Source organism: Geotrypetes seraphini, chromosome 13, assembly GCF_902459505.1.
Source record: "Geotrypetes seraphini chromosome 13, aGeoSer1.1, whole genome shotgun sequence".
Classification (NCBI taxonomy): domain Eukaryota; kingdom Metazoa; phylum Chordata; class Amphibia; order Gymnophiona; family Dermophiidae; genus Geotrypetes; species Geotrypetes seraphini.
The window spans coordinates 14,170,607-14,198,564 of record NC_047096.1 but is presented as its reverse complement, the minus strand read 5'-3'; the positions used below and the strand labels follow the sequence as shown (position 1 = coordinate 14,198,564).

Here is a 27,958-nt window from a genome sequence, read left to right as displayed (position 1 = left end):
ATATTCTTGGTATAAGGTCACCTTAGTTCTTTAACTAACGCACTTTCCCGAGAGGTTAAGATCCTTTACCTCAGCATTATCCCCACATGTGGCTTCTGAAAGGGGTATCCAAACACCCTCCAGATAATTTAGTAAATAATTTTCAAAACAGTTCACAGAGGACTGAAAATCCACCCACACTCCCCACAAATTAAAGTGAATATGTACACAGCTAATCAACAATGCATAAGGATTTTATTTTTGAAAGTCCTATGCCTCTGCGCTTAGACGTTGTACCTGCTACAACGTCTCCAGGAGTCAGATACTAATAAGCCTGTAGCACCCACTAGCACTATGTTTCCCCCTTAAAAATCTGCAAGGCAGATTTATTTTCTATACATATTGTACTAATAGAGGACAACGTACAAAGCTAGCAATCACCTGCCTGAAAATTCACTTCCTTCTAGAGAATGACACGGTGACAAAATTCATCACCGTTCCCGTCCCCGCGGATAACCGCGGGAAACCATCTTCATGTCATTCTGTAAGGAGAGAGGGAAGAATCAGAGTATGAATGGCCACAACCACTGACCCTCAAGCTTTGCTTTGAAGAATGCTGGTGTAGAAGGACCGAGGTTGAAATAGACACTAGAAAATGACATGGGATTATTTCCCGCGGTTATCCGCGGGGACGGTGATGAATCTTATCACCGTGTCATTCTCTACTTCCTTCAATGACTTAACGAGTTATAAAACAAAAGATAACGCATTAAGGGTTTTCTTTTTCATTGCTTTTAAAGCACGCAAACTCCACAGCTTAAAAACTATGCGTGGTCTTTGCCCCAACGCTGACAGTTTGAAAATAGCCTCCCAAGCCTAATAGCTATTCTGGACAGAGATCCCAACTCCCCCATGCCTCTTAAAAGGTAAAGGGTCACGGCCTTGAAATATGGTACCCCCTTTTTATGGTACAACTAAAGCGGTTTACATAGCTTAGCCTTGCCCCCAAGTAGCTTCTCAGAACTGGGGAGTCGAAGTCAAATAGGACCCACGACACTATCAATGCAACAGGTTAAGACACTGCTCCTTGTGACCCTGGGCAAGTCACTTAATCTCCCTTTGCCCCAGGTACATTAGAAAGATTGGGAGCCCACCAGGACAGACTGGTTTACATTCAGGTATTCAAGCATTTTCTCTCTTAGGCTATAAATACAATCAAGCTATCAATAAATGGGGAAGGAGTAAAACAGGGATCTTAACTGCACGCCCTAAAAATCTGAGGTCCGTGCCACTTTTAGGCTCGGCATAAATTAGACCTCTATGGCACTTTAGCTCTGACGGATCCTAATGCTTTCCCCCCCCCCCCACCCTATGCCGAGACTAAAAGTGGCACAGACCTCAGGGCAAAAGTTTTGCCACTTTTAGTCTCAGCTTAGGGCGGGGGAAAAGCATTGGGATCCTTAGAGTTAAGCCGAGCCTAAAAGTGACATAGACCTCAGATTTTTAAGGACGTGCAGCGACGATCCGCCTTTTACCCCCTTCCCCCGGTAAATGCACGCCGAGCACTTACCCCGGGGCCCGCCCCTGCTTCATACGCGATCTGCACCTGGAAGTCGTCGCCCACCTTCCACGGCTGGGCGAAGGAAAGAGCCAGCGCCGAGCCATAGTGGGCGAAGGGCTCCGTCTCGTAGCGCACGGGCACCAGCTCCGGGGCGTCCCCCGCCCTGCAGCCCACGCTCTGGAAGCTGAGGCTCGGGTGCACGTCCAGCACCAGGCGATCGGCTCCCCGCAGGCAGCGCAGCTCCAGCGTCTCGGTGCCCCGCAGCCGCCGCCGCTCGAAGTCCACCTCCAGCTCCAGGTGGAAATGCGTGGGCTCGAAGTGACGGTAGCTGGAGGCCGAAGCCACGTCCACCGCGGGCTCCCGGGCACCCGCCATGTCCTCGCGCCGCTGCTGCTGCCCCCAAAGCGAAACCAGTTTCAGAAGGAGCTGACGTCACTGGCGCGACAAAGCCGGACCACAAGAAAAATGGCCGACGCGAACACGGCGTTCTCTCGGGTACGTTTTGATGACGTCACTAGGCTGCTGCTTCCCCCCAGTCATATACCTAACCGGCACGCAGAGATTTTTTTTTTTTAATTCTTTATTGAGTTTCCAAACTTCAACAGTGCAATACACAACTATATCACATATAATAAGCAATATAAGCACATTTAACTTACAAATATACATAAGCAACCATTTTCTCCCACCCAATGATTATTTAATAAAATACAGAAACATAGATTTCCCCTATTAACCTTACCCTATTTAAATTAGTCATATCCTTCCATCCTCCCCTCCCAAGTATAAATATTCAAAGATCAACTTATGACAGAAATACCCCCCCCACACACACACACCCCTCTCTGGATGTGTACGAAAATAAAAACCGAATCACTCAAAGACCTACTATAGTGAGGTAATATAAGATGTCAACGGGCCCCAAACCAATTTTAAAAATATTATCATGCCCCAAAGTTCATCCTTTCATATCTATAGCTGGAGCAAAGATTTGCTCACCAGAAAGGAAAATGTAAACGATCATATAGTTCTTCCAATTTCGGGTAATCATCAAGCACGCAGAGATTTCATGTTCAAACTGCATCGTGAATTGTGCCTGTCGCCATGCATTTTCTCCATTTAGTGGTCTTTCGTGGCATCCTGCCCACTTGGACATTTATTCTCTGTTAAATTGGAAAATCCTGCAGGTTTTTTTGGGTTTTTTTTTTTTTTTTTTTTTTACCAGGATCTCAATACAATCAACGTTCCAGAGGTCTTTTAAGTGCTTAATCCCCCCCCCCCCCCTTAGTAAAAGAGCCCTAATCGATTTTCTGACCAGCAGAATATCGATTCAGGCACAACACTGATGATTTTCAGCCCCTTTTTTTCGAACAGCAAGAGAGAACCACTCGATTAAAGGGCGCCTCGGGGAGCGGCCTCCACGTCGGCAGGGGGCGCCCTTTCTCTCCGGACGCGGCGAGGTTGCCGGGAGACGGAGCGCGCGGCCGGTCCTGCTCTTCCGCGCGCGCTGGCTGCCGGGAAGGTGGAGGTCCGGGCTGCCGTGGCCTGGGCGGGAGGGACGTGGACGCTGGCACTCTCGGAGTCAATGAGGCGGCCGGCGGCGAGCTGGGACCCCGGCACCGGCTCCCGGAATGGCGGGTCTGATCAAGAAACAGATCCTCAAGCACCTGTCCAGGTGAGAGACGGGGGACGCGGTGCGCGGAGGTTAACGCGCCTGGGGGAGGGTGAGCGCGCCTTATTCTTCGGGAGTTCGAGGCGGACGCGGGGACTCCGGGGAACGAAGTTCGTACTAAGGAGCCGCGGTGCGATTTGAACCGGGCTTCCCTGGTTCTCAGCCCGCTGCTTTTCTACATTCGTACAGCTTTAGGGGGGGGGGGCACTGATTCCCCCCCCAGGCTACAGAAGGTGAGGGGCGAGACTGACTCCCCCCCCCCTCCCGGGGAAGAAATAGAAACCCAGAGGAAAGACCAGTCCTGTAGGCGGGATGGGTGAAGTCCTCGGGAGTTAAAGCCCACGCCACGGTCGCTTTCTCTTTAAGGCCGTCTCCCACGTGGAAAGGTTTGAGAGGAAAGACGTGGCCTTTTCTCTTAAGGCAGGGGTGTCAAAGTCCCTCCTGGAGGGCCGCAATCCAGTCGGGTTTTCAGGATTTCCTCCATGAATATACATGAGATCTAGTTGCATGCACTGCTTTCATTGTATGCTAATAGATCTCATGCATATTCACGGGGGAAATCCTGAAAACCCGACTCGATTGAGGCCCTCGGGGAAGGACTTTGATACCCCTGTCGTAAGGGATTTCAAACCAGCTGCCTTTGTGAGTCTTGACAGCTCCTCTAGAGGTATCAGAGTCCCTCCTCGAGAGCCGCAATCCAGTCGGGTTTTCAGGATTTCCCCCATGAATATGCATGAGATCTAGTTGCATGCACTGCTTTCATTGTATGCTAATAGATCTCATGCATATTCACGGGGGAAATCCTGAAAACCCGACTGAATTGCGGCCCTAGGGGAGGGACTTTGACACCCCTGTTAAGGGATTTCAATCCAGCTGCCTTTGTGAGTCTTGACAGCTCCTCTAGGGGTGTCAAAGTCCCTCCTCGAGAGCCGCAATCCAATCGGGTTTTCAGGATTTCCCCCACGAATATGCATGAGATCTAGTTGCATGCACTGCTTTCATTGTATGCTAATAGATCTCATGCATATTCATTGGGGAAATCCTGAAAACCTGACTGGATTGCGGCCCTCGAGGAGGGACTTTTGACACCCACTACAAATGACTGGAAATTCCTTCAGAGATTGTGCTGCAGAGGACAGTGGTCTCAAACTTATATCAAAGTGACTCGCCTATAACCTTCTTTGTCTTACTGAGACTTGGCTGTGGGTGGGTGAGGAATCTTATCAAAGTCTACCACGGGATTTACAGCTTTTCATAAGTCCCTCCTACTATATCTTCTGACCGGACACTGCTCCAGCAGTTCCTGCAGAAGTTTTTATTCAGTTTCAAAATATCCAGATTCTTGGGGATTTCAGTATTCCTCCACATTCTAAATCTTTTCTGACTTTTCTTCTGGATTAGAATTTTCAACAACTGGTTAATTTTCCTACAAGTATTTGGCTGGGTGTTGTTTAGCTTTGGTTATCACCGCAGCCTCTTTTTCCTACCAACTTACTGGTTCCTCACCCACTATCATGGACTGATCACAACTTTGTCTCCTGTTTTCTATGCATTCCAATCTATCCTCACTTAGCAGTCAGAGCTCCAGTCCACCATGGGATATATCAGGGGTAGGCAATTCCAGTCCTCAAGAGCCGGAGCCAGGTCAGGTTTTCAGGATATCCACAATAAATATGCATGAGATAGATTTGCATCTCAAGGAGGCAGTGCATGCAGATCCATCTCATACCTATTCATTGTGGATATCCTGAAAACCTGACCTGGCTTCGTCTACCCCTGGGATATATCATTCCTGCTGTCCCTTTCTTGTGTTTTTCCAGCAAATATCTCTGAATGACTCAGGTTTCGTGTTGGTTAGACATGTTTCGTGAATGTCTGTCCTCTCAAATTAATGGTATTGTCTCCTGCCCTACTTCCTCCTGGAAAAGACCATAGTACCCTCAAGGCCTCTGCCTACTTCAGTGTCAGACATGTAAAGCCGTTTGGTTTTGGCGCAAGCTTAAAACAAATGATCTTTTGCATGCTCGCAAATCAAGTCTCGGCTCATAAACCATTATGTGAAAGTAGCTACGACCGAAAAAACTTATCACTCAATCAAAATGCACAGCTAGAAAACTATTTGGTATAGTCTTGCACCTGTCATTATCCAGGTTGTAATACATTTCCTATAGCAATGCCTTTGGCTATTTCTCTACTAAGGTCAACCAACTCTAGGCACCAGAGCAATTTCTTCTGCTATTTTAGTCATTGCCCTGTTTTTATTGGCGTTCCTTGTGATTTTGATTGTGTAAGCTGCCTTGACCTGTTTTCAGAATTTGGTGGTTACATCAAGTCTGACGAAACCTCTGCGGATACACCCCATCATTTGTCTTGCCCCCTCCAGGGCAAGACAAATGATGGGGTGTATCCGCAGAGGTTTCGTCAGCAGAAGACCTGAAGTTGTGATGCCGTTGTACAGAGCCATGGTGAGGCCTCACAGAGTACTGTGTTCAGTTTTGGAGCCCACACTACCGAAAGGACGTGCTGAGGATCGAGTCGGTTCAGCGAAAGGCCACCAGGATGGTCATGGGGCTCAAGGATCTCACGTATGAAGAAAGACTAAAGAAATTGCGGCTGTACTCACTAGAGCAGGGGTATCGAAGTCGGTCCTCGAGGGCCGCAATCCAGTCGGGTTTTCAAGATTTCCCCAATGAATATGCATGAGATCTATGTGCATGCACTGCTTTCAATGCATATTCATTGGGGAAATTCTGAAAACCCGACTGGATTGCGGCCCTCGAGGACCGACTTCGACACCTGTGCACTAGAGGAAAGAAGAGAACTGGGAGATAGGATTGAAACGTACAAGTACATCACGGGACGCATCGAGTCAGAAGATGATATCTTCTGGCTCATGGGACCCTCGACCACCAGAGGGCATCCGCTGAAAGTCAGGGGAGGGAAGTTTCATGGCGACTCCAGGAAGTACTTCTTCACCGAAAGAGTAGTGGATCATTGGAACAGACTCCCACTCCAGGTGATAAAGGCCAGCAGCGTGACGGATTTTAAGAGAAAATGGGATACTCACGTGGGATCTTTAAGGGAGTAAATCCAGGGGGGAGGGATACTTAGAATGGGCAGACTTGGTGGGCTATAGCCCTTTTCTGCTGCTTTTTTCTATGTTTCTAAACATTGCTTACTTGAAGATCTTTAGCCATTGGCATTTCCCGTATTTCTCAGAAAATAGTAGACTGTCTGCTCTTTATTGTTACTCTTTAAATTATTTTCTTCTTTCTTATTTATTCTGTGTTTCCTAAAGTTTTAATGTAGTGTTGGGTGTAAGGGTGACCATCTCTTCTTATGGTACTTCCCTCTGTGCTTCCACCCAACAATTTTTTTAAACCGCCTCCCCTGAGGCCATTCTTCAGCTGTTTTGATGTGAATTAATGTATTAGATATCATTGAAGTAACCCTAGTAGAAGTAGCACCGTGATTTACTTATTCAAAGGTTGAATTTGCTTTAGCTGAGAAAGCACTTACGGTACTTAAGATATGGAATGAATTAAAATGAGAAACAGATTGGTTGAAATATTACCCGAGTGCTTTATATTAAATATAATGATTTTAGACCAGCCCATAGGCTCAAGTGGCAAATACTGTCATGCAAAAGGCCTGAGTTTGATTTCCAGACCTGACTTCAGCTCGCTGGGCAGACTCTGGCTGCAGAGATAGCAGTGTTCACAGACTCTGTGGAGGAGGGCGTCTCAGTCATCACTCACTGATGACCCCCCCTATAAGCCAGTATTGGTAGAAATAGGAAATGATAGCACCTAACACCATATGGACCAACTTGTCTGTCCATCCACACCAATTGCTCGACTTCTACAATCCCTTTCCCTCCTGCAAAGATCCCCTATGCTTGTTCCATGTTTTCTTGAATTTTCTGCCTTTGTTTTCACCACCTCACTGGGAGGCTATTCACTGCATCTACCACCCTTCCTATAAAAATATTTCCTTAGAATACCCCGAGTCTACCTGGCTTGCTCTCATTTTGTGATGTCTTGTTCTACAGTCTTCTTTTCACTGAAAGGCCCATTCATGTGCATTTTTCTTTATTAAATATTTTCTATTCTGTCTATTCTCCAGGGTATGTTTTAGGGTATGCATGGGTATTAAATATTTTCTATTTTGTCTATTCTCCAGGGTATGCATGTTTTAGGTCTTTATCTTTCACATATGTTTTAAGACAGACCATTGACCATCTGATTTTTATCTTCTTGAACATGTAGGATCCAGAATTGCATACAGATTGGCTCCTATGGAGTTAGGACCGTAAAGGAGCAGGAGGAAACTGCTGGCTCACTGAAATAGCGCTGCTTAGAGGTTTTCATTTTTTGTCCTTTGTGAATGACATGAGCTCTTGGATCCTTTTATGGCTGGGGGAAAGGGGAGCTCTATTTCTATGGAGATTTTATGATGGCCCACTGTAGAGGAAAAGAATCAGACCAGGTGTAGTTGTTTGCACCAGAAGAACCTCCAAATTACTGTCAAATGGAAGCGGGAGCATGTTGACCTTGCTAGCTGCTCTGCTGGAGGACAAAATGGATTCTTCCAGTCATGACGCTAGGACACCCGATGAAACCTGCAGGCTGAGTAGGAAAACTGAATTTAAAAGCACTGTCTAGAACTCGGACAGAATGTTGTCTATAGTCACGTTTTTGCTCATCAGTCCCTGTGGAGTAATGCACAGCATTTGTGTTCAGGATGCATCATTTCTGTGACTGATATCACCAGTCAATTGGGAAACCGTCATTATCGAGCTTCCTTTTAATGTGTGCTGGCAAATGAGAAATCAGACTCTCATTTTGACAACTTCAAGTTTGAAGTTTATTAAAAATTTTTATACCGCTTAATCAAATTTCTAAGTGGTGTACAAAGTAAATAAATTCCATAAATACAAATTAAAATTAGAAATACTAAACAAGACCAGGGTAGGTTAATAAGCCACATAACAAGGCATATAAACTTACTTCACACAAATGGGGGGGGGGGAAAGGGCAAGAACTACAATCTTTAAAGAAAAGGGTACAGTAAGAGGGAAAAACAATAGGTTAGGGTAAAAAGCTATAAAGCTTTGTTTTGGTCCTTAAAAGGACAGTTATTGTCCAAAAGCATCCTGGAACAAAAATGTTTTTAATTTTGATTTAAATTGATATAATACGGATTTGATGCGTAAATGGTTAGGCAGCGAATTCTAGAGAGAAGGTGCAGTGACAGTAAAATTATTAGATCTCAGCGCGTTGATTGATTTTAGTTATGACAAGGAGATTCTGTGACATTGAACGAAGCGATTTAGAAGGACTATAAGGAATTAAGAGTAGAGGTCTGCACGGGAACGGGGATCACGGGACTCCCACGGGGACCCCCCTCTAGCCAATGGGACTCCCACGGGGATGGAAGGCTTTCGAAGCAGGGCTCGTCCATATAATAAGTTTAAGTTTTATTAGGATTTTATATACTGCCTATCAAGGTTATCTAAGCGGTTTTACAATCAGGTACTCAGGCATTTTTCCTATCTGTCCCGGTGGGCTCACAATCTATCTAACGTACCTGGGGCTATGGAGGATTAAATGACTTGCCCAGGATCACAAGGAGCAGCGTGGGGTTTGAACCCACAACCCCAGAGTGCCGAGGCTGTCGCTTCAACCACTGCGCCACACGTCAGCCTTAGTAAAAGAGGGGGTTTATAAGTTAATTACCTGAACAGAAAACAAAAAAAAGGTTCCACCAAAGAGATTCCACAAGGAAAACAGCAGCGCAAACACGAAAAAAACTGTGGAATTGATGATCCTGTCAGAAGTAGTTGCTGCTTTTTATGGGGATGGAGGTAATTCCATGCGGGGATGGGTGGGGACGGAAAGGATCCTGAAGGGGATGGAGAGGATCCTGGCGGGGACGGGTGGAGACGGAGAGGATCCTGGTGGGGACGGGCGAGGATGGGTGGGATTTCTGTCCCCGCGCAATTCTCTAATTAAGTCTATCAATGAACTGGTTGACTTATTTTGACATCTTTTCTGCTGAAACATTTCTCTCGAACCTTTAACTTCCATTTTGTGATATATAATCTTATTTGGTCTCTCAGACTAAAACGTACTATGCTAAAGGTTTGTCAGAACTGAGAACACTAACCTGTTTGAGAATTGGCAGGTGAATTGAGCCTGGAAGCTATTGCAGGGAGTTTTCATGTTGTTTAATGATGGAAGAGTGGACATACCATAGAACAAAGGTTATTTCACTACCTTTTCTGTTTGACGAATGTTCTCCTTTAAAGCTGCATTTTTCAGTTGCACAGGGGGGAGGGTGGCAACATACATTTTTTTCTCCCGTATTTGTGTTCACCTTCACCTAGATCTGCACTTGGACAATACTGAACCTGAGAGGCATCTCTCCCAAAACTTGTCCTCAGTTTCTATTATTTCCAATGGGAAAAATTGTCTTGGAACTTGAACGGGGTTCTGGAACGGATCAAGTTCGGATTCACACTACTGTTTTTTTTAAACCTGCCAGACTCTTTGTCCCCTCTTTTCTGTAATGCACCAAAATGATCACTGGTGGTCTAGCGAATACCCCTCTCCCTTGTGGATCCCCCTGACCCCACAGATGGCAGTTGCACCCTCTTGAGTTTCACAAATGACCCTAGTAATCTAGTGGTCATCCACACGAGTACCTTTAAGATGGGAGGAAGGAGCAATGCCCCCCTTCTTCTTCCTTCACGTTGCCATTTGAAAAATGGCAGCATCTGACCCCGTGTGGGGTTAGCCTGCTAAATAAGCAAATTATTGCTTATTGGGTGATCTTTGCCAAATCTTATTTGGCAAACTAACCCCGGGATGCACTGTACATGGTAAGGTGCCTCCGTTTTTTAAAGATGGCAAGTGGGCATATTTTCTGGCTCCCATATTAATTGTGAGAAGGGAGGAGATCCACTAAACTGCTAAATAGAGAATGACACGGTGACAAAATTCATCACATTTCCCGTCCCCGCGGATAACCGCGGGAAATAATCCCATGTCATTTTCTAGTGTCTATTTCAAGCTCGGTCCTTCTATACCAGCATTCTTCAAAGCAAAGCTTGCAGGTCAGTGGCTGTGGCCATTCATACTCTGATTCTTATGGGAGCCAAGGATAATGAAGCCATTGTGACATCACTGATGTGATTGGCTCTTAGGCACTGGTGGAATGAGGCATTATGACATCACAATATCTGCTCTGGATACCAGAGACTGTCATTCTGTAGTGTCTATCTCAACCTCAGTCCTTCTACACCAGCATTCTTCAAAGCAAAGCTTGCGGGTCAGTGGTTGTGGCCATTCATACTCTGATTCTTATGTGAGCCAAGGATAATGAAGCCATTGTGACATCACTGATGTGATTGGCTCTTAGGCACTAATGGAATGAGGCATTATGACATCACAATATCTGCTCTGGATACCAGAGACTGTCATTCTTTAGTGTCTATCTCAACCTCAGTCCTTCTATCCCAGCATTCTTCAAAGCAAACCTTGCGGGTCAGTGGTTGTGGTCATTCATACTCTGATTCTTCCCTCTCTCCTTAAAGAATGACATGAAGATGGTTTCCCGCGGTTATCCACGGGGACGGGGACGGTGATGAATTTTGTCACCGTGTCATTCTCTACTGCTAAAGTTATTTGTGGAGATCATGTGTGTGTGGGGGGGTTCTAGTGGTACCGTCACACTTGAAGAATCAGAGTGGTGGGGTATAGGTGCCACTTCAGTGATCTCAGGTGAAGTGCAGCACTTCATATTAAACACGAGTTTGAGCTGATGCAAAGATTATTAAACAGTGCTAGATTTTGCATCAGGGAGCAATTCTTAATTGATCAATTTGCATACCCTCTATGGCAGTGGTCTCAAACTCGCGGCCCGGGGGCCACATACGCCCCGCCAGGTACTATTTTGAGGCCCTCAGTATGTTTATCATAATCACAAAAGCAAAATAAAAGTTTCTTGATCCTATGTCTCTAGTTATAAATTACATTATCCCAGGACAAGCAGGCATGATATTCTCACACATGGGTGACGTCATCTACGGAGCCCCAGCGCGGACAGCTTTTTCAGCAAACTTGCTAGAAGTTTCAAGTTTGCACACTGCACCACGCATGTGCTAGCCTTCTCGCCACTAGAGGGCGCATCCCCACCTCGTGGTCCTCAGTTCTTTTTCATCCGCGGAGCCAGAAGCCCTGTGGATAAAATTGTGCTATTTTTGCCTTCTGTCGCCGCGGCTGTGTTCGGAATTTCGACGCGGTCGCTGCGCTAAAGTTATTTTCTTTCTTTATTTACCTGTTTTTAAAAAAAAAAAAAAAAAAAAAAATTAATCTTTTTTCGTTCGCTCCGGGGGCTCCCGGTAGCCGTGGCCGAGGAACCTCGTTTGTTCCCGGCCTTGTTTTGGGCCCATGTCCCGACCCGTTACGGGTTTTAAGAAGTGTGGTAAGTGTGAGAGGCTTTTGTCCATCACTGACCCTCACAGGTGCTGTATTCGGTGTTTGGGGCCCCATCACCCTACAGCATCGTGCCCTAAGTGTGCCACCTTCCAGAAACGGGCCCTTACTCGGCGCAAAGGCCGCATGGCGGATCTCTTTGCCGTCGATACCCCGACGGGGAAGGCCTCGAGCTCGGCCTCGGCTTCGGCCCCGGCCTCGACCTCGGCCTCGACGTCGGAACCCTCGGCTCCCGCGAAGCCGGTTGCCTCGCAGAAGCAAGCCCCGGGTAAGTCTCCACTTCCTTCCTCAGTTTCATCTGCCAGGAAGCCATCCTCGGGCTCGTCGTCGGCGGGACCGTCGACCTCGACCCAGCCCAAGATGTCGAAGGGGTTAGCCCCGAGGGAATACTCGATACCGAGGTCGCCCTCTGCGGAGCGTCCCCAGGTGTTACCTCAGGGTCTCACCGTCCCGGCGTTCCAGGAGTTGCTTCGCGCTTTGATCTCCTCGGAGCTTTCCGGAGCCATTGAGACCTTACAACAGGCTTCGGCCTCGTCTTCGGTCTCGGGGGCCCCGCAGGTGGTGACCTCGGCCTCGGGCACCGGCCTCTCTGCGGCCGAAGCCCCCTCGGCCTCGGCCTCGACCCTTCCCTCGGACCCGATCCGGGTGAGTCAGCCCGAGGTCAGTGTGCGATCCCGAGACAAGCAGCGCCGGGTACGCCGGATCTCCTCTTCCTCGTCCCCGAGGTCGTCACGGGGATCCTCGCCCTCGAGTAAGCCTCGGGCGAAGCACCGTCTTAAACGGTCGAAGCGGTCTCGAGCCTCGTCTCGGAGGAGTCGTCACTCGACTCCGCCCGAGACCGGAGCCTTGCGGGTCGAGGAACTCCGCCTCGACAACCCAGATCTTTTACGGTCCCCGATCAGGGAGAGTTCCCGTGCCTCCTCACCGAGGCGGAAGGGACGGGCCTCTATACCCCGTACCCCGGGGGGTTCCCCACGGGGGTCTCTTCGCCGGACGGTGTCCCCGACTCCTTCGAGGTCACGGGATCGTGCCTCTTGGGGTTCGGGGTCCGGGGGTCAGGTCGGGTATTCTCGCCAGGCCTCTCCTTTCGGCTCGGTTGAGAAGTCTCGGTCACCCTCCCCGCCTGCACGGACATCTTCTTTTTCCAAGTTTGTCCATGACATGGCGAAGGCTTTGGGGGTGGACCTGACGGCAGGGTCGCACTATACCTCAGACTTTTTGGAGGAACAAGATTCTCCTGTCCCTCAACGGGAATCTCCCCGCCTTCCACTTCACAAGGTCCTCCTTCATACCTTACTGCGGAACCTTGAGACCCCTCTTACAGTGGCGGTAGTGCCCACTAAGATGGAATCCAAATACCGGACCCTTCCCCCTAAGGGGTTTGACAAGGGGCAGCTCTCCCATCAGTCGCTCTTGGTGGAGTCGGCTCTTAAGCGCACGCAGCCTTCTAGAGTCTCGGCTGCTGTCCCCCCGGGGAGAGAGGGTCGGACCCTTGATAAATTCGGCCGTCGGCTGTACGCGAATTCCCAGATGGCCACAAGGGTCCTCAATTATGCTTTCGCCTACTCTTCCTACCTCAGGTCCATGATCAAGGATCTGCCGGATTTTCAGGGGGTGATTCCGGAGTCGCACAAGGTTAAATTTGCCGCCTTTGCGTCAAACCTGTCCCAACTCAGATTCTATCTGTTCCATGCGGTCTATGACGCTTTTGAGCTTGCCTCGAGGGTCTCGGCTTGTGCGGTAGCCATGCGCCGGCTGGCTTGGCTACGGACCCTCGAGATGGACCCCAACTTGCAGGAGCGCTTAGCCAATTTACCCTGCATCGGGTCGGAGTTATTTGACGACTCCCTGGATGCGGCCACCAAGAAGCTTTCGGAGCAGGAACGCTCTCTGGCGTCTCTGGTTCGTCCAAAGCCTAAGCCGCCGGCTCAGAGGCCTTTTAAACAGCCGCCTAGGCGGTACCCGCAAAAATCTACACCGGCCTTTTCCAGGCCTCCACCCCGGCGCCCTACCCAACAGGGTAGAGGGGGACCCGCCAAAGCAGCTGCGCAGGGGGTGTCCAAACCGGCGCCGTCTTTTTGACGGGATGAGCGGCCGGGGGCTGGCCCCCGCCGCGAGGTCGCTCAACCCCCTGCCCATCGGGGGTCGGCTCACGGCTTTTGCCGAGACTTGGTCTGGGATTACGTCAGACGCATGGGTGCTCCGGACCGTCTCAGAGGGCTATTCGTTAAACTTCTCCAAACAGCCTACAGACAGGCCCCCCGGGGCGTGCCCGTCCAATCGAAGCCAGTTGACCCTTCTTCGAGAGGAAGCCGGGGCCTTGTTGAGCCTTCGGGCGGTCGAACGGGTGCCTCCCGACCAGCGAGGCAGGGGATTTTATTCCCGTTACTTTTTGGTCCCCAAAAAGACCGGGGACCTGCGCCCCATTTTGGACCTTCGGAAGCTCAACAAGTTCCTGGTCCGGGAGAAGTTCCGTATGCTGTCGCTTCCGATCCTATATACCCTGTTGGACGAGGGGGACTGGATGTGCTCCCTCGATTTGAAAGAAGCGTACACCCATGTTCCGGTGCATCCCGCCTTTCGGAAGTTTTTGAGATTTCAGGTCGGGGATTTGCACCTTCAATACCGTGTACTACCCTTCGGTCTGGCTTCGTCCCCTCGGGTATTCACGAAATGCATGGTGGTAGTCGCGGCTGCTCTGCGCTCCCGGGGGTTGCAGGTCTTTCCCTATCTGGACGATTGGTTGATCAAGGCCCCGACAAGGGAGGGGGTTATTTCAGCGACCCAACAGACTATCACGATTCTTCAGGGTCTGGGGTTCGAGGTGAACTTTCCCAAGTCTCACTTGCAGCCGACCCAATCCCTACAGTTCATAGGGGCCGTGCTGGACACGGTTCTCCTCCGGGCTTTCCTTCCTTCCCCGCGACTGGAGGCCCTGATTCGCCTGGGCCGACAGGTTTCGCAACTGAAGGTAGTTTCGGCTCGACGCATGATGGTGCTTTTGGGGCACATGGCGTCGACGGTCCAGGTGACCCCCTTTGCTCGGTTGCACCTGAGGATCCCTCAGTGGACCCTGGCTTCCCAATGGCGTCAGGACCGCGACCCGCTGTCTCGACGCTTGACTGTGACTCCGTCTTTCAGACGCTCGCTCCGTTGGTGGACCAGCTCTACCAATCTGTCCGGGGGTTTGCTCTTTCGCGTCCCTCCGCATTGCAAGGTCCTAACCACGGACTCTTCGGAGTATGCGTGGGGGGCTCATCTGGACGGTTTACGAACGCAGGGCCTATGGTCGGCCACAGATCGTCTGTGTCACATCAACGTATTGGAACTTCGTGCCATTTATCTGGCCGCTCGGACCTTCAGTCACCTCCTGCACGATCGAGTAGTTCTCGTTCGAACGGACAACCAGGTGGCCATGTATTACGTCAACAAGCAAGGCGGGACGGGCTCTTGGCCTCTGTGCCAGGAAGCCATTCGGCTTTGGACGTGGGCCGTCTCTCAGAACATTTTCTTGCGGGCGGTTTACATTCAGGGGGAGCTGAATTGTCTGGCAGACAAGCTCAGTCGTCTCCTCCAGCCGCACGAGTGGTCTCTGAACTCCCGAGTTCTACGCGAGGTCTTCGACCGATGGGGGACTCCTCAGGTGGATCTGTTTGCTTCACCCGAGACTTGCAAGCTACCCCTCTACTGCTCTCGGATGTACTCCCAGGACCGTCTCGAGGCCGATGCTTTTCTTCTCGACTGGGAGGGGAGGTTCCTTTATGCATTCCCTCCTTTTCCTCTGATTTTGAGAACGCTGGTTCATCTAAAATCGACCAGAGCCACTATGATTCTCATTGCGCCTCGTTGGCCAAGACAACACTGGTTCTCCCTGCTCCTTCAACTCAGTGTCAGGGAACCTCTGCTTCTACCTGTCTTTCCCTCTCTGCTATCTCAGAGTCGGGGTTCGCTGTTACATCCAAATCTTCAGTCGTTACATCTGACCGCTTGGTTCCTTTCCACTTGACTTCGATTCCGGTGTCTCACTCAGTGCGGGAGATCTTAGAGGCCTCTCGCAAGGTCTCGACTAGGCTTTGTTATTCCCAGAAGTGGACCAGATTTTCTTCTTGGTGTTCCACCAACCACCTGGATCCGGATTCAGTCCCTGTGTCTTCGGTACTGGAATATCTGTTGCATCTGGCGAATTCTGGTCTGAAGACGACTTCTATTCGAGTGCATCTTAGTGCAATTGCTGCATTTCATCATCATCTAGAGGGTCGTTCCCTCTCCTTACATCCTCTGGTTTCTCGTTTCATGAGAGGTCTTGTGAATGTTCATCCCCCTCTCAAGCCTCCCCCTGTGGTATGGGATCTTAATGTGGTCTTGGCTCAACTGATGAAACCTCCTTTTGAGCCTATTGATAAAGCTCTTCTTAAATTTCTCACTTGGAAAGTAGTCTTTTTGATTGCGCTCACGTCCGCTCGTCGGATTAGCGAACTGCAGGCTTTGGTGGCGGACCCTCCTTTCACGGTGTTTCATCATGACAAGGTGGTTCTTCGCACCCATCCTAAATTTTTACCTAAGGTTGTGTCTGATTTCCACCTCAATCAGTCCATTGTTCTTCCGGTATTTTTTCCAAAGCCCCATTCTCATCATGGTGAATCGGCGCTTCACACGCTTGACTGTAAGAGGGCGTTGGCTTTTTATCTCCAACGTACTAAGTCTCATCGGAAGGTTCCTCAATTATTTTTGTCCTTTGATCCTAATCGGTTAGGACATCCGGTTTCCAAGCGTACCTTGTCCAATTGGTTAGCTGCTTGTATCTCTTTTTGCTACGCTCAGGCTGGTCTCCCGCTCTCGGGTCGAGTCACGGGTCATAAGGTCCGGGCGATGGCAGCTTCGGTTGCTTTCCTCCGTTCTACTCCTATGGAGGACATATGTAAGGCTGCCACCTGGTCTTCGGTTCATACGTTCACCTCCCACTACTGTTTGGACTCCTTGTCCAGGAGTGACGGCCGGTTTGGCCAGTCGGTGTTACGTAACTTGTTTTCTTAAATTGCCATCTTCCCACCTGCCCTTTGTCTGGTTGGCTTGGAGGTCACCCATGTGTGAGAATATCATGCCTGCTTGTCCTGGGATAAAGCACAGTTACTTACCGTAACAGGTGTTATCCAGGGACAGCAGGCATATATTCTCACAACCCGCCCACCTCCCCGGGGATGGCTTTTCTTTACTGGAATATGGAACTGAGGACCACGAGGTGGGGATGCGCCCTCTAGTGGCGAGAAGGCTAGCACATGCGTGGTGCAGTGTGCAAACTTGAAACTTCTAGCAAGTTTGCTGAAAAAGCTGTCCGCGCTGGGGCTCCGTAGATGACGTCACCCATGTGTGAGAATATATGCCTGCTGTCCCTGGATAACACCTGTTACGGTAAGTAACTGTGCTATATTATTATTAGGACTTAGCCAAAAGGAAAAATTTATAAACTATAAACCTTGTAACCCATTCTGAGCTACTGGGAGGATGGGATAGAAATTGAATTAAATAAAATAAAGAGTTTTACCTCATGCAAAATTGTCATTTCTTTAATAAGACATTAACTATTTTTTTTTTCTGAGGCCCTCCAAGTACCTACAAATCCAAAATGTGGCCCTGCAAAGCGTTTGAGTTTGAGACCACTGCTCTATGGCAGTGGTCTCAAACTCGCGGCCTGGGAGTCACATGCGGCCCACCAGATACTATTTTGAGGCCCTCGTTATGTTTTTCATAATCACAAAAGTAAAATAAGAGTTTCTTGATCATTCTTTAGCTATAAATGACAATATTATTGTGAAGACTTAGCCAAAAGGAAAGATTTATGAGCTATGAAAGAGTTTTACCTCATGCAAAATTGTCATTCCTTTAATAAGACATTAACTCTTTTTTTCTGAGGCCCTCCAAGTACCTACAAATCCAAAATGTGGCCCTGCAAAGGGTTTGAGTTTGAGACCACTGCTCTATGGTCTTCTTTAGCGCTGTGGTTTTGAACTGATTTTCCCACACCAGTCCTTCTTGCATCAGGGAGCAAACGGCTTTGCTTGTACTGTACTACAGAAAGGCAGTATATGTCAAATTCATGACCCTTTAGGAGCAGGATTAGCAAAGAAAAATTGAGCATAACCATTCAGCTGACTCAGTTATTCAACTAACAAGAACTGTTTAGAGCAACAGTTTCATTTCACTTCTTCCTCCTCATCCATTGCTTGTACTGCTAAAACCAGACCTCAAGTGTCTCAATGACCGTTTTTTTTTTTTTCCTGTAAATAAATTTTTACCTTCCTGTTGTACACTCTTGTATATTCCTGTCAACTCCAGTGACCTGTACACTCCAAAATATGTTAATTCCAATGTTTTTCATTGTCTGTAATCTTAATTAATTGCTGTGAACCGCCTAGAACTTTCTGGGTATACAAAAATAAAGTTATTATTATTATCTGTAGAATTCTTCAACCATTTCTTGTGTTGATTGCCTTCAGGGGGAAAAATTTTTTTTTTTTTAAATTTTTCTGAAAAACTCTCCAGAAGCCCATAAAAGCAAGGCACTATTTTTTTTTTTGGTGGGGGGAGTTGGGAGGATGATAGTCTTCTATTTATTTCCAACTCAGGTGGAAATCATGGGGATCTGGTACTATGAGCCATTTTTCACCTACTCAATAATTTTTTCCCCTTTTATTTTATATCATCTTTCTTAGATATTGCAGTGACGTCTACAGTCAGGGCCCTGCAAAAGGACATTAAATCCATTCACCAAATGCCACCATTGCCTAATGGCTGAGACTCCCTCCCTTCATCTCCTGGCTCTGGCTAGTGAGGGGAGAGGAAGATCAGAGCTGGGAGTTAAACCTTAGCTCACATGATCAAAGTGGCTTGTTCCATCACTCAGTTATAAGGCCAGCCTTGTGACTTTTTTTTTTTGTACTGTAGTCAGTGGCATCAGCATAGTTTTTTTTTGTGGTTATGAAAACTGATGATTTAGTGGAATCGCCCATTAAAAATGACAGGGAAAAAAAAACCTGTCCTCCAGTGCATTATTGAGCTACTTTGTCTGGTTGAGTGTGCGTGTAGAAATGTTTGAGAGAGTGAATATGAGCCTGTGAGATGACTGACTGCCTTGAGTACTTTTATATGTGAGGTATATTAAAGCCAGCTATTCTCACTTGTGGGTGACGACAACCACGGAGCCCGGATGCGGACAGCCTCGCAAGCAGACTTGCTTGTAGAAACTCAGAAGTTTCGAGTCTGCCGCACCGCTCATGCGCGAGTGCCTTCCCTCCCAGCACAGGGCGCGTCTCCTCAGTTCTCAGTTTTCCACGGAGCCGAGAAGTCTGTCTTTGACGCTCTGCGCTGAACTTAGTTCGCTTCGTGCCTTCTCTTCAGTGCGGTTTCTGTTTTAATTTTTTATTACCGCATCGCTGTGCTTTTCTTTTCGTTATTTTAAAAAAAAGTTTTATTGTTTAAGGCATTGTTTAAGTTCTCTGTGTAGAGTGCTTTACAGGTCTGCAGGGTAGCAGTGGCCAGGTGAGTGGGTGAGCAGGAGCAGTGCCTAGGTGAATGTGAAGTCAAGGAGATGAGATTCCAGTAAGAGTAATATCAAATGTTCTATGATTATTTTTGCTTCCGACGAACGAAGCCTAGACCCCTAGTCTCCTGGAATCAGGTTTAGAAGATATTAAGCTCCTTTTTTTTTTTTTTTTTAAGGAAGTGTTAAATAAAAATAACACTTGGCTTTTGATGTAATGAGATTTTACATCTTCAATATGTTTAGGTAGAAGGGGGGAAGTTTGTGAAGCTTTAAATGTCCTAAGAGTCTTTGATAATCCACTGCTTATTCCTAGGATAAGCAGCATCAAATCTGTTTTACTACCATGTATCCCCGAAAATAAGACAGTGTCTTATATTAATTTTGGGTCCAAAAAATGCACCAGGGCTTATTTTTGGAAGGGATCTTATTTTTTTTCATATACAATGATCATCTCTCCCTTCCTCTCCTCCACCCCAATTCTTCCTCTTTCCTTTTTCCCTCACATGTGCAGCATCTTTCCTCCCCTCTCACTCATCCCCTTGTGTCTTCCCTCTGCAGCATTTTTCTATCCCTCCTACCCCCCCCCCCCCCCCCCGGTGCAGCAGAACCCTTGCGCAACATCTTTCTATCCCTCCCTCCCATCCCCCTGTGCAGCAGAACCTTTGAGCAGCATCTTTCTATAACCTCCCTCTCTCTTATCTCCCCACGCAGCAGAACCACACATGTATCACACATATATCCCCACCGCAATACCGACATACCTCCCTCCAAACAGCAGTGTCAGCAGCACTCTAAACAGGCTGCTTTGCGGCCTTCTCCCGTCGGGCCTTCCCTGTGTCGTGTCGCTGATGACATCATCAGGGATAAGGGGGTGCGGCAAAGGTGGGGGTGGAGGAAGCGCTGCTGCCAGCAAATCCAGGAATGGAGTCGGGGAGTGTCGGGGACTTCGGGGGCAATCTAACTAGGGCTTATTTTCGGGGTAGGTCTTTTACTTGGGGAGGGGAGGAATACGGTACTTGGGACCTGGGTTGGCCACTGTTGGAAATGGGATACTGGGCTTGATGGTCCTTTGGTCTGTCCCAGTATGGCAATTCTTATGTTCTTAAGAGTACTTCATTGGCCTGGACTTGCCATGTTATTACAGAGTTTGATGCCTTCTTCCTACAGACAGTTCAGGAGATGTGTTTATCTTGGCTCACTCAGTTCATTATGTACTTTTTACAAAAGTCCAACTCGGGGATTTTAGAGAGAGAGCACAAAAAAAAAAAAAAGCTAAAGGAAACATTTGTCTCCAGGACATGGAACCAGTTCAGAGGCTAACTGTGGAATGGTAAAGCCAGTTCCAGTGCATTATGTGAGACATTCTAGACAAGTGGGTTGTGTCCCAATGGCTGCGTGCCATGTACAGAAGGAATCTGATCCAGATTTTTTCTGTGACTCTGCCCTATTTGAGTGTTGTCTCTAGCTCCACCTGCAGTTTTTCCCTTCTGCATGCGTGCTAGCAGGAGTGTGTTTGTTCTGCTCCCTCCTTTTTATTATTTTATTCAGTATTTTTTGGGATTTCTTGTGCTCGGAGCAATTCTTTAGCTCTGCCTGTATGGAGAACACATAGAGTTTAGTCTGTAGCTGACAGGCCAATCCCTGGTGGTATCTGTCAGCCAGCCTGCATCTGCTTCTAAGGAGTTCAGGCCGTCTCCGTTTCTTTTACTGCCAAAGTTCGGCGCAGGCTGCTTTCCGCACATCTGCCAATTCCTGAGCATGTCTGTCGGTCTGCAGGGGTGGAGATGCAATGAGGCACGGAGTCTGACTGGCAGCCCGAAGATCAGTATCAAGAAGGCATTTCTAGCATGGGCAGTGGTTCTTTGATTTCAACTACTGTAAGAGAGCTGTGGCAGGCTGCAGCACATTTCCAGCATAGGTCACAGTGAGTAAAGGCTGTCGCAGCTTGTGAGGTGAATGGGGGAGAGTTCTGAATTTCACAGTTTTGAAGGTTTCTGCATGTCCCCCTGTGTTCCCCCACCTGAAAAATCCTAAAATCATCGATTTTGTTGTTTACTATATATGGAAAATATTGCGATTTATTAGCGGTGGTCATCTTGGATTTTTAGCAATCCTTTTTTCAAAAGCTCCCTGCTTCTCCAACTGCAATTTTTGCCTTAAAACTTGCTGGGATGGGGTCATTGGGTTCTCCTAGTGTGACATCTTGCCAGGATTGCGCAAATTTAGGTGACTTTGGAGTGTTGTTGCACCACATGGCACAGCCGGAAGTGGTAGCAGTGCAAAGCTTAGCCTCTCCCCTGATTAAGCAGGTGACTAAATGCTCGGCTAGTCCAGTGGGGCAGCCTGTTTTGTTTTTGGTGCACGGCTAATGGTTCTATGTGTACGGCTGCGGACCCTCCACAGCCTAAGACTGCATGCTTCAGTTATCTCAGGGTGATTCTGCACCCCAGGAGCTGGAGGCCTTCTCAGACTTTATGGCATTTTTTGTGGTATGAGCTCATAATGTATACTTGAGACCCATATCTCCCTCATGTCCATTTCTTATGCAAAATGCTGTAATATGTCCATTTCTTATGCAAAAATGTTTGTACCCTCTCTTTTTGCATCCTGTAATTTGCTGATTGTCCAGCCCTCTTCAATGTGAACCGCTTAGAAGTCACCTGACTATGGCGGTATAGAAGAATAAAGTTATTATTATTATTGTGGAGCGACTATACCTTCCCCCCCCCCCCCCCCCCCCCGGGTACCTTTTTTAAAAGTTGCGGTGGTCCAGCGTGCTGTCCTGCTGGCTTTGGTAGTAGAGCGGTGCAATGCAGGAGTGTGACCTTTGCGCTTCCTGTCTGGTCCCGCGCCGCTCAGTGGGGTCCTTTGGTGAGGGATTTGGTTTCTGTAGGTCTTCGTGAAGGAATAACACGGAAGGCCTTACTGGTTCTGCTATGTTCCTAAAGTTTGCTGTTGTGTTGTATGTATTTCTAAACAACAAATTAATAAAAAATTATTTACCCCCCCCAAAAAATATTTGAAAGTATGCGGTTTCTTTAGGCAAAGAATCGCAGAAATCTAGGTACTTTTCTCATGACTGAGTTTTGATGCTGATATACTTTCTTTTTGCTTCCACTTCACCAGGTTTACCAAGAACCTTTCCCCAGACAAGATCAATCTGAGTACTCTGAAAGGCGAAGGCCAGCTAACCAACCTAGAACTGGATGAAGAGGTGCTACAGAATGTGCTGGAGCTGCCCACCTGGTTGGCCATCACACGGGTATTCTGCAACAAGGCTGCCATCCGTGTAAGTGAAATGGGGGCAGAGGCAAAGCCTAAAAGAGTGAAAAAGAAAGCTTAGGTCATCTGCCACAGGGATGCAATTTAAACCCTGCTCTGAAAGCTGGCCCTTTTCTTCCAGCTATTGGCGACATCTTCACTGGTACTGAGGTATCATGTAGCTTCCAGGACATGCTGTGGAGAGCTGAAGGCTGAAAAAAAATGACCCTGAGCCTCAGCAGCCAAATAATTTGATCTTCTTGAGAAGTGATTAAATGAATCATTTAAAAGCAAGTGTCTTATTGCCTTTCTATACAAAGCAGGAATTAAGACACCAAAACTTGCTGGTTCTTGATTGTTGCTTGGGTGGGGATTGGTGAGAAAGGTATTACATAAGCAAAATAATGGCAGTCAATCTGTTAGCAGCTTCAGGCAGTGATTGTCCCCAGCCACAGTAAAATTTGCATCTACACGTGCTCTCAAGGTGTTTTTCGGATCCAGAGAAAACCTCTGTGGAGTGACGATGTTCCTAAATGGACTTTATTTGAAAGTCTTAAAGTTCCAAAGATACACTAAAATCATCCACATAAAAGTAAATCATCCACATAAGAGCCTTAAAGGACCTAGTCCGCTAGGGATACAGGACCCAACACGGTCCGTGTTTCGACAAAAAGTGTCCTTCAGGGGTCCCTGGGTGTCATATAAACATTGGGAAATAATTGTGTGGTGAGCCAGAAGTGAGACTTTTGTCGAAACGTGGACCGTGTTGGGTCCTGTATCCCTAGCAGACTAGGTCCTTTAAGGCTCTTATGTGGATGATTTATTTTTATGTGGATGGAATTATTTTATGTGGGTGATTTCAGTGTACCTTTGGAACTTTGACGCTTTCAAATAAAGTCCATTTAGGAACATCGTCACTCCACAGAGTTTTTGTTGGTTTTCTCTGGATTTTCTTCTTTGTGGATATTTTGGGGTCAGTTCCTTTTGTTTTTTGCTTCTTAGGATTTTAAAGTGTTTGAGGCTTGTACGGATGAGGACGGAGCTTAGGCATTGGTGGAATGAGGCATTATGACATCACAGTCTGAGCTCTAGAATGTTGCAAACACAAGCAGTGTCTCACTTCCGGCTCACCACACAATTGTTTCCCACGTACACACCTTTATAGGACCCCCAGGGACCCCCTGAAGAATACTTTTTGTCGAAACGCGGACCATGTTGGGTCCTGTATCCCTAGCGGACTAGATCCTTTAAGGCTCTTATGTGGATGATTTATTTTTATGTGGATGGAATTATTTTATGTGGATGATTTCAGTGTACCTTTGGAACTTTTGACACTTTCAAATAAAGTCCATTTAGGAACATCGTCACTCCACAGAGTTTTTGTTGGTTTTCTCTGGATTTTCTTCTTTGTGGATATTTTGGGGTCAATTCCTTTTGTTTTTTGCGTTTTACGGATCCAAGCATTAAAAAAATGCAGCCACTCTTGGGGGCTGATTGAAGAGTGTCACTACGCAATATCTCAAAAAAAAAAAAAAAAGATGGAAATTTGTTTAGCCATCATATTGTTTCACACCTGCAATGTTTCTGTGGTCCCAAGCAGTAGGGGAAGGAGTTATTTAAAATAACTCTTCATTTAGAGGGTGATAAAAGCTTTGTTTTGTTTTTGCCCATCCTTTAAGGGTCCTTTTACTAAGGCACGCTAACTGATGTAGCGCGCGTACACTGATTTAGCGTGCGCTAAATGCTAACACGCCCATTTTATTCTGTGGACGCGTTAACATTTAGTGCATGCGAAATCAGTGTAGGCACACTAAATCAGTTAGCGCCTTAGTAAAAGAGGGGGTTAATGTGATGAAAATCATCTGTATTATGCACTTTGCAGATAGTGTTCTGGAGTAGAGAGTTGCGTGGGGACAGAAATCCCATCCGTCCCCGCCAGGATCCTCTCCGTCCCCACCCGTCCCCGCCAGGCTCCTCTCCGTCCCCACCCATCCCCGCCAGGATCCTCTCCGTCCCCACCCATCCCTGCCAGGATGCTCTCCGTCCCTATCCATCCCCGTCAGGATCCTCTCCGTCCCCACCTGTACCTGCCAGGATCCTTTCTGTCCCCACCCGTCCCCACCAGGATCCTCTCCGTCCCTACCCATCCCTGCAAGGAATTACCTCCATCCCCGCCAGTCCCAATAAAAAGCAGCAATTACTTCTGACAGGATCATCAATTCCACAGTTTCTTTTGCTGTTTTCCTTGTGGAATCTCTTTGGTGGAACCCTTTTTTTGTTTTCTGTTCAGGTAATTAACTTATAAACCCCCTCTTTTACTAAGGCTGACGTGTCCATTATATTATATGGACGAACCCTGCTTCCAAAATCCTTCCATCACTGTGGGAGTCCCGTTGGCCAGAGGGGGGTCCCCGTGGGAGTCCCGTGGGTTAGGGGGGGATTCCCGTAGGGACCCGCAGGATTCCCACGATCCCCGTTCCCGTGCAGACCTCTATTCTGGAGTGGAGGAGGAGAAGGAAGGAGAGGGCTGGGTATGTAACAACACACATAGGTCCAGATGCACAATGCTTTGACGCCACGGTAAAAATTACCATGACAGGAGCAATTTTTCCCCAACTACTGATGCTCAGCACGACTAGCATGCAAATTATATGCACACTATTTGTGCAGAGCAGTGACGGTAAAAGGGGGAGGAACTGTGCCTGCTCAGAAGAATAATCGCTAGGCACAGCTCCTCTCTGTCCCTCCTGGCAAATTTTTTTGCTGCTCTCCTTACCCCCGCCAATCATTGTCGGCAGGACTTCCTAAAGCTGTCGCGACTTTGGGGTTTCCCCTGCTGCTCAGCTGTTTGGGCTTCCCACCGCTGAACCAACAAGGGAAGCCCCAAACAGCTGAGTGGCAGGGGAAACCCCAAAGCCGCTGGCTCAACTGATCGGCCGGCAGGGAGAGCATAAAAAAAAAGGTGCCCCCTTCCCTGCCCCCAAGGTCCCACATCCCCACTGAGCCCCCTCCAAAAGAGGCTGCCACCACCTCCCCCCCCCCGTACCTTTTAATTGAAGTTTGGCAGGAGGGATGTCTACTTATTCCTGCTGGCATGCCCGCCTCTTCAAAATGATGGACATTCTCGGTGCATCGTGGGATGCACTGGGAGGGGTCAAATACCCTGAATGGCTCAGGCACCTAAAGCCTCTCCCAGGGGGGAGGGGCCTTAGGCACCTGCTTTGGTGCATACCTTGCGAGTAAAATATGCTAATGTGGGATTTGCAGCAATGCAGATAAAGCTTGTTTAATATCTCAATTATGTCTGCCTCTGTTTACAGATTCAGTGGACAAAGTTGAAGACTCATCCCATTTGCTTGGTAATGTTCCCTTTTGTGCATTTTGTTTTTTTTTTTCTGCCTTACACAATCTTCAATATTCTGGCAATAGTCCTCTCCAAAAACAACTTTTTATTTCCTTTGTACTGCTTTCACTACTCCTCGGGTTGTACTTAGTCCTTGGGTGACGAGGAGGGTTAGGGTTACGTGATTGTTTGGCATCATTAAAAAGAACATTCTATTAGAATTCCTAATAGTAAATCAATAAATCAAACCATTTGGCTAAACCCCAAGATTCAAATTGGCGGATTTAAGATAATCTGGAAGCATTGGATGATTGCAGGAATACGGACTTTAAATGATATTATTTCAAATGGTAAACTGCTTGATTTTACACAGTTGCAACATAAATTTGGTTTAAATAAATCACAAAGTTTTAGGTGGTTGCAATTGAAGCAGGCCATTCAGGTGGGGTTCCCTGAATGGAGAGGTTTTAGTACCCAATACAGTTTGGAACTTTTATGCTTTCAGGCGAACTTTCTGGGACACCAGGCCGCACAGTGGTATAAAATTATTAATGAATCTGTTAAAAAAAGCCTAAAAATGGTCTTAGGGATATTTGGAGCATTGAGATTAAGCATCAGTTTACAGCTTCTCAATGGCCACAAATTTGGTCTTGGAGGATGAGATGTACATTGTCTGCATCTATGAGACAAACATGATTTTTTCTTTTGCATAGAGTATTTTGGACCCCGGTTAGATTACAGAAGTTAAATAGTTCAAAGTCTAATAGATGCTGGCATTGTAACCTTGAAATAGGGACTTTAGATCATCTTTTGTTTCATTGTCCCTATATTTTAGCCTTTTGGAATTCAATCTGGAATCAAGTAAATTGTTTATTGGAAAATCATGTGGCATTATCTTATGATACAATAATATTTGGAATGTCTATGAGGAAAAAGAGCCAAATATCTTCATATAATAATAAGCTTTTATTGATCATGACTGGAGTCGCCATTCAATGTATCACTAATAATTGGAAAGATCATAGTAGACTCAGTTATAAGTTTTGGTGGAATTTATTATGTCACATATATAAAATGGAAAGGTCATTAGCTATACAATATGGTAATTATAAGAATTTTATTAAAATATGGGAGCCATTAACAGCTTTTATCCCTCTTCCCTCCCAACCTTCCCATTACTATTTTCTAAAATGAACAATAAAATGTAAACCCTCCCCCCTCCCCACTTTAGATGGTGTATAACAACATTAAAATACAACACTTGCGATTCTTTCTAATGCATCTTATAATACATATAATTATAAATTGTAATTATTAAATGCCATTTTCTATTGAAATATACACCATCTAAAGTGGGGAGGGGGGAGGGTTTACATTTTATTGTTCATTTTAGAAAATAGTAATGGGAAGGTTGGGAGGGAAGAGGGATAATTATAATTATATGTATTATAAGATGCATTAGAAAGAATCGCAAGTGTTGTATTTTAATGTTGTTGTTTTTGATGTCTGTACACTTGATGAAAGTTTGAAAATGAATAAAGATATTTAAAAAAAAAAGAATGGGAGAATACTGAAGAACAAGTTGATCTTGTAGAGTTTTTGCAAACTTTTCCTATACTGGATCTTGTTTGTCTGTAATATGGGGCTTCAATATCAAAAGGAACAGAGGTATATTAATATCCGAAAACTGGAATGGATCGAAACCTCAAATGTTGGAATAACAAAAATGAAGAAACAGGTTTCCTATGCACAACTATGTGAATAATTATTAATAAGAGGAAATGACCTCAGACACCTGCACCACCGAAGAATATGAACTCAAAGGTGGTAAATAGCAGGGACAGGATTTCTATTATCGGTCAAAAACCTCTTTAAACTGATCGACAAAAAATTTTTAAATTCAGTGAACTATGCACTTAACACTTTATCACTTTTCAAAACGATCAGTTATAACATTTAATGCACTTATCTTTTATGGTGATAAGAGCCCGACGGGACCCGTTTCGCCGAAATTTGGCTTCGTCGGGGGACTTTTTTTGAAAACTACAAAGAAAAAAAAGTGCAATTACTTGTGCTGTAAAAATGCAATAGTTGTTAAAACATT

At 46.8% G+C, this 27,958-nt stretch overlaps 2 protein-coding genes across 3 annotated transcripts in view; one reads left to right on the top strand and one right to left on the bottom strand.

Moving 5' to 3' along the window:
• RNPEP (arginyl aminopeptidase) overlaps positions 1–2,679 on the bottom strand; it is a 36,401-nt gene extending 33,722 nt beyond the window's left edge. The window contains exon 1 of one of the 2 annotated variants that reach the window (XM_033919227.1): positions 2,540–2,679. Coding sequence is in view for 1 of the 2 variants with exons in the window: in XM_033919226.1 (XP_033775117.1) it covers positions 1,550–1,915 (366 nt within the window). In the remaining variant the exon portion in view is untranslated. Of the gene's footprint in view, positions 1–1,549; positions 1,960–2,539 lie in introns of those variants that run through there. The other variant, XM_033919226.1, reaches the window with a different exon arrangement.
• Positions 2,680–2,970: 291 nt separating this feature from the next.
• Positions 2,971–27,958, top strand: part of UHRF1BP1 (UHRF1 binding protein 1) — a 60,359-nt gene continuing 35,371 nt past the window's right edge. The window contains exons 1-3 of the mRNA XM_033919225.1: positions 2,971–3,215; positions 22,377–22,539; positions 25,832–25,870. Coding sequence (XP_033775116.1) covers positions 3,172–3,215; positions 22,377–22,539; positions 25,832–25,870 — 246 coding nt within the window. The 5' untranslated portion in view covers positions 2,971–3,171. The remainder of the gene's footprint in view (positions 3,216–22,376; positions 22,540–25,831; positions 25,871–27,958) is intronic.